The sequence below is a fragment of the Macaca thibetana genome, chromosome 11 (genome assembly GCF_024542745.1).
Source record: "Macaca thibetana thibetana isolate TM-01 chromosome 11, ASM2454274v1, whole genome shotgun sequence".
NCBI classification, from domain to species: domain Eukaryota; kingdom Metazoa; phylum Chordata; class Mammalia; order Primates; family Cercopithecidae; genus Macaca; species Macaca thibetana.
In genome coordinates this window covers 2,071,507-2,078,427 of record NC_065588.1, presented here as the reverse complement: position 1 = coordinate 2,078,427, position 6,921 = coordinate 2,071,507, and the positions used below count along the sequence as shown (strand labels likewise).

Genomic DNA, 6,921 nt, shown 5'->3' with positions numbered 1-6,921 from the left:
ATTAACTTTTCATACTGTTACATTAAAAATCCATTAGTCCACCTTGTCCTGGAATGGATCTTTTGCCTGTGCATGATTATGTAGCATGAGACATCAGTCATTTGGAAAATATTGGACCACTGAGTTAAGCAGATCTCTGAGATACTGACACTTTCCATTACACAAGATTTGTTAAAATTGCACTCATTAATATCATCATTGATCTCATCAGAAAAAAAACGTTAAATATTGAGACGTTGTCAAGCTCATGGCAGCAGATACACATTTTCTAAACTTTTCATTCTGGCTTGAAGGCTTAAAAATTATCATTGGCAGCAGTAATTGTCCCTTGTTTTCCTGAAAGTGACAGGCACAGTTTATTTATTTTCAGGAAAATGTCTGTCAAGTACCTGTTTGAATAATCATAGTTTGCCCATCTTTCTTTCAAGTAAAATGTTTTATGAAAATAAAAAAAAAAACATGAATTCGGCCCACAACTCAAGCACAGAAGTATTTTCCTAGAGACAAGTATGACACACTTCATTTTGTAGCAGACGTGCTTTATGCCTATTTCCTATTTTTTTCATGCAGAATACTAAAAAGAATGGTACCCAAGGATTAAGCTTCAATAAAATTTATAATTTTTACTGCTTATCAAGAACACCATCAGGTGACACTGGCTCTCTAGCTTTTTTTTTTTTTTTTTAACTGAGAATGCAGGTTAGTGACACGTGCGTACTTTCACTAGCAATACAGTTTGGTGTCCCTGCCATGATTGGGTTAAGCCACCAGCACTTTTAACCACCATTGTCTGCAAATCGTCACCACAGTGAACAAGTCAAATAAGTAAGTCTTAGCATTGTCATCAAATTTTTTTTTTTTTTTTTTGACCTTGCAGATCCCCTGAAAGGGTCTCAGAAACTCCCAAGGGGTTCCAGGACCACACCACACTTTGAGAACCACTGGGTGTTAGCGCATTCAGAAATCAATTCAGTTCTCTTTCTCTTCAGAGTTCTTGATGCTCGAGGCTTATTTATTGTGATAGGTCTGATCACTGAAGCGCCAAAGAAAAGATATGCCAAGGCGTCGAACACATCCAAGAAGGAAGTCCTACCGCGCACACAGCTCAAAGGCTCGAGCGTGAAGAAAAACTGCTCTTGGAGAAAGAAACGGGATGCAGAGGGCAGGCCTGGGCTTGTCGTTGCCAGTGGCAACGATCCTCAGTGGGCGGAGCGCGGCCATCGATTAGTGAGGCCTTGCGTCAGTCGGCGGGCGGGAGGGTGTGGGTGACTGGAGCCGGAAAAGGCCTCCCGGGCCTTGTGGTCGCCGTGGGTTCTTGGTAGCGAAGCAGCTCGCTCGTTCTGCGATCTATTGAGAGTGGCTTCCAAGAGCCCCGTGCCTATGTCGGGGAGGGAGGGAAGATGGCAGCCGTGGCGGCAGGCGGCCTGGTGGGGAAGGGGCGCGACATCAGCCTAGCGGCCCTGCAGCGCCACGACCCCTATATCAACCGCATCGTGGACGTGGCCAGCCAGGTGGCTCTGTACACCTTCGGCCATCGGGCCAACGAGTGGGTGCGTGCGGACGCGGCGGAGCAGTGCAGAGCAGGGTTGGGGTGGAGGCGGGGGGCGTCAGACTCAGGACAGGAGGACCCGGTGAGGGGGAGGAGACGTTGAAGCCCTGGAGGTGGGTGGATCTGGGGCCTGAGGCCGAAGTTGTGGAGATGCGCTCCCGGGGGTTTGGGGGAAGGGAGGCGGATCTGTGGAGCTACCTGGAGTTGGGGAAAAGACTTAAATCTCTAACGTACCCAACGCTGGGAGACCAGACCGATCGGGTACCGCACCCTGAGAGCCGAAGGAAAGGAAGGACCTGATGCCTTAAGGTCGGAAGACCGATGTGCTCGAGACAGTAAAGCAGAGTTCTGTTACAGTGAATCTGTGGCTATGGGGGAGGCAGGGACAGCAGATGAATAAAAGTGCAGAGTTCTGATTTTGGAATGTCAGTCTTAGATGGGACAAAGAGAAATCAAAACTTGATAGAAGGGGAGAAATCTGCAAGTTGTAAACTAGGGAAACGCCAAGAAAAGAGCCAACCTCGTCAAATAAAAGACAAAATGGGGCAGGGTCCAACACTTAGAAGGAGGCTGATGCTCTTGGGAGGATTATTATACGACAGCACACCAAGTTTGATATTGGAGGCCATTTGGGAGCCAGATTATTTTAGTGCTCTTCTCAAAGCAGAGTCCCAATAAATGGTAATGGAATGAAATTTCATTGTCCTCACAGTCAGAATGGGGTAGAAGCCTAGAACACTGGAATCCTGTTGCAGGAATTGCTGCTTGTAATTTTGTAACCCACCCACTCGAATGTAGAGAGATGTAATTTTATTTCTTTCCTCATAATGATTTTTGTCCAAATAATATTCATCATCCATTATATATTGCCCATTAAATATCACATATATGATATCCATCATTTTAAAATAAGTTACAAAACAGTATGGAGAACTTAGCCTTGATGAATGGATTTCAGATAAACTTTTTGTGTTCTTCAAGTCGGTTGTATAAACACCAGAACTTAAGCAAGGAAAACATCCATGTTGAACAACTCTGGTTTTTTTTAACACCCACATTCATAAGCCTACTTATCTCCAGTGTAGTTCAGCAGCCTGTAGTAAAAACTCACCTGAAAATCATTAACATAAAAATAAAAAAGCAATCAAGAATGGGATAGACAAACAGTTTTGCCCAAAGTTCTTAACAGAGGAAATTTACAGGAATGGGGCAAAGAATTTAGGTCTGCGCTCCTAGTAGCCAAACTCAAAAGGAGAACAGGAAGAGCTCTTTAATATTCATTCTTCTGTAATAGAAAGCCTACCACTTAATCAGGAGAAAGGTTATTTCCCCCTAGTTTCCAGGGGCATTTGTCACCTAGGTCTTTACATAAAGAACATTGAGCAACATAGTAGACAGTTTCCTCCATGGTAATTAAAAGTATATATGAAGATATTCTACATAAGGCTGTTTTGCTGCTGTGTAGAAAAATGCCAAAGGCATAATGTTATAATCCTGTAAAAGTTAATTCCATAGTAGAGAGATGAGGACCAGAGATGTATAGTTGTGTAAATTGACTTGACACTGGGATTCGAGTCTGGAGCATCCTGAGAAACTATTAATATAAAGAAAGTAGAGCATTTCTCTTGAATAATAGTTGTTTCCTGTAGGCTTTTGACCGTTATCTATGTGATAGATACCTTTTAAGATAGTTACAGATGTTTATTAGATACCTAAAGCCTCATCAAAAAGCAGATGTGTCACAATGCATTATTTACAGGAGTTATGTTTTCCTGCTTGCTGGACATGTTGCCTTCAGACAGGGTATAATTCACTCAGGAAAAGGTCATTCTTTCAAAGTTCTAATATTCAAGGCTGTCGTAGCCAGAAAAACAAAGAGAGAGACCTAGTTCAGCTGCAGAGCAGTTGCTGGAGGCAAACAAATTATGACCACTGTCTCCATGTGCTGTCACTCTGGGTGGGAGCCATTTGAATGTAAACCTAATAAGAATATGAGAACATTCTTGAGAAGAGAGGAGAAAGTATTTACAAGAAGGCAGGGAAGATGTTAAAGAGGGGAATTCTTATTGCCCTGAAAATGGATGAAGAATGACTTCAGCCTTTCAGAGGAGGAGAAATTAGGAAGGAAAGGTGTATAGAAAATGAACTGCTTTAAAGAAGGATTAAGAAAGATTATGTCATGACTGGAATAGGAATTTTAGAGTTAGATCTACTCCCTGTTGCCAGGAAAGATGCCCCCCTCCAAAATATTAATACCTGTGTGTCAATTGAAGACCATAGCCCTGGTATTTTCCAGCTGTCAGTCCTTAGACCAGTGGCTCCCAGCTGGAGTTGATTTTGCCCCCAGGTGACATTTGGCAGCGTCTGGAGACGTTTTTGGCTGTCGCACTGAAGGGAAGAGTGTTAGGACATCTGCAGAATAGAGGCCAGGTGAGCTGAGCCTGAAAACTGCCCTACAGTGACTGAGGTTGTGTTCCGAGCTAGTGGTTTTCTAAGTTTTTGGTGTAGCCAATTAACTCACAGTTTTTTAAAAGTGAAAAATGCCAAACTAAAACCTCTGGATAATGAGACCCAGGCATTTGAGATTGTTGAAAGCTTCATAGGTGACGCCGATGCTACATGCATGATTAAGAGAGATTTGGGAGGATAAGTTGAGGCCTACGTTTTGATTATTTTAATTGAGAATAATCAAGTTAAAATAGAGATTGTGCTGAGCTATTTTGTGTCAGTGTGCAGTCCCCAAAATTTGCAAAACAGCACTATTTTATATTCCATTTTGGGTTTTTTAGTATTTTGAATTCTGAATTGCTTATTTCTTTAGCACTTGTTAGATTTTATAATAGAATATAATATTAAATTGTCAAATTGTACTTTTAAAATTTAAGCTAAAATACCCCAGGACTGGTAACTAATACTTAAAAGTCCTCCTTAAAGGATCTAAGGAACATCTAATCTTGTTTTAACTATTCTGCACATCCCTAACCCTGGACTTTGCTCAGAAAGAAAAAAAAAATCTGGTTGCCCTTGGATAACTGTGGAGGGGCCAGGAAAATGCATGAATTTGGGCAGCTATAATAGAACAGAAATGTACATTTTCAAAGTCTCTTTTATCCAGGTATCATAGAGCACCTGACGTTTTTTTCATCAAAAGATCTGAGTATTGTAAGCTGGTTATCTCTCTTTTTTTTTTTTTTTTTTTTTTGAGACGAAGTCTCGCTCTTGTCCCCCAGGCTGGAGTGCAATGGTGCAACCTAGGCTCACTGCAACCTCTGCCTCCCCGGTTCAAGCTATTCTCCTGCCTCAGCCTCCCTAGTATGCGGGATTACAGGCTCCTGCCATCACGCCCAGCTAATTTTTGTATTTTTAGTAGAGACGGGGTTTCTCCTTGTTGGCCAGGCTGGTCTCGAACTCCTGACCTCAGGTGATCCACCTGCCTCGGACTCCCAAAGTGCTGGGATTACAGGTGTAAGCCACCGTGCCCGTCCTGGTTATCTCTTTTCAATGGAGAAACTGAGACATATCATAATAAGCTAATTAGCCCAGCATGATCTGGCAAGAACCCCACTATAGGTCCCAGGTTGTGATTACTGAAACACAACTCCTTCCTATGAACAAATTCATATTCTTTGTGTGTAATGCTAAATAAAAATCTTAGTTTTGACAATTGCTTGTTTTAAGTTACAGATTAATTTTAGGAGAAACATGCCTTTTACATTTCTGACCTTGGAATTTTAAAAACTAAAATGTGGCATTAAAGGTTTTTTTTTTTTTTTTTAAATTAAGAGAATTTCTGTTACATCAAGGAAGAAAGGAAACAAGTCAGAAGTTATTTAGTTTTATGTGTGCTGATGTATACAGATATCCTGATTCGGATCTCTAAGATGAAACAGTCCAAGGTCAAATACTGGAATACCAGGAGAGTGTTTTGATCTTGTGGGGCGTGATCCTGACGGTACATAGAGGTTCTGCAAAGTCCTAGTTCTGTCGCCTGTATCTTGGCTCAGTTTCCTGACAATATAATGGGTAATACCAAATACTTAGTTTTTACAAATTTATTTTTAAATGCTTTGTGGACTTGTGAATACATGCTGACTGAATCATTTAAACTTTAGGGACAGCCAAAAATTTGTTCAGGTAGCGTTTACTGTACTGTAGGGGCCATTTTCCTGATTAATACCTTGGTGGTTTGGGTTTAAGTAATTCTTAGTGCTTAAAGTACACTCAGGATATACATTTGTCAACAGATAGGAATTAACCACGTTTGTTTTCAAAGAAAGATAAGTAATGTTTCTGTATATATATTTTTTCATTTTGACTTGGATATTTTTCAAAGTACAGGGGCAAATGAGCCACATTTCAGAAATCAGGATATGTTGCACAGTATGTGGTAGTGATTTATACAAACTTTATAGTGGATCTAGTTTAAGGATGAAGTCCCTGACTTTCTTACCTATGCTTATATGTTAGGGAATAAACTGGCTAAAGTTGTTTCGAAATTTATTTATTTATTTATTTATTTATAAGAGACAGGGTCTCCCTCTGTTGCCCAGGCTGGAATGCAGTGGTACAATCATAGCTCACTGTAGCCTCAAACTCCTGGGCTGAAGCCATCCTCCCTCCTCAGCCTCCTGAGTAGCTGGGACTACAGGCATGTGTCATCACACCTAGCTAATTAAAAAAATTTTTGTTTTGTAGAGACAGGGTCTCACTATGTTGCCCAGGCTGGTCTCAAACTGAACTCCTGGCCACAAGTGATCCTTCTGTCTCGGCCTCCCTGAGTGCTGGGATTACAGACATGAGCCACTGTACCTAGTCTAAATTCTTTATTTATAATTTCATATTCCATAATAATAAACATCTTGAGATTTAAAATTTTGTTACTAAGTAATGATTTTTTTATAACCATTTACTCTTGATAATAACTTGATATGATTTGTGCCATAATGGATTTTGTTTTCAGGACTTGTAATATAATTTCATGGGCAGAGTATGTTGTTGAGCTGAGGCAGTGAGTGGCTCTCAGACTAGCATACATCAGAATCACCGGGACAGGTTAATGAAAACCAGATTGCTGAGCACCATCCCCAGCGTTGCTGATTCCGTAGGTTTGGGTAGGAGCCCAAACACTTGCAGTTCTAGTAAGTTCCAGGTGATGCTGATGCCGCTGATCTGGGGATAACACTTTGAGGCCCACTGAACTAAAGTGAATGAGAAATTGGCTGAAATTGCTTGAGTATGTGAAAGGATCATGCCTTGTGTGCCTTTTAAAAATTGCTGTTTTGACATTACACTTTTTTTTTAAAAGGGTGTATTTTTCACCAAAATTATAGAGTACTTAAATTTTGAATGATTATGGTCATGAATATTAATAA

At 40.9% G+C, this 6,921-nt stretch overlaps 1 protein-coding gene across 2 annotated transcripts in view; it reads left to right on the top strand.

Annotated features, from left to right (window-relative positions):
* Positions 1-1,251: 1,251 nt before the first annotated feature.
* The window catches only part of DCP1B (decapping mRNA 1B), a 66,201-nt gene continuing 60,531 nt past the window's right edge, over positions 1,252-6,921 (top strand). For both annotated transcript variants that reach the window (XM_050747067.1, XM_050747066.1), the window contains exon 1: positions 1,252-1,550. In XM_050747067.1, the coding sequence (XP_050603024.1) occupies positions 1,401-1,550 (150 nt within the window). In that variant the 5' untranslated portion in view covers positions 1,252-1,400. The remainder of the gene's footprint in view (positions 1,551-6,921) is intronic.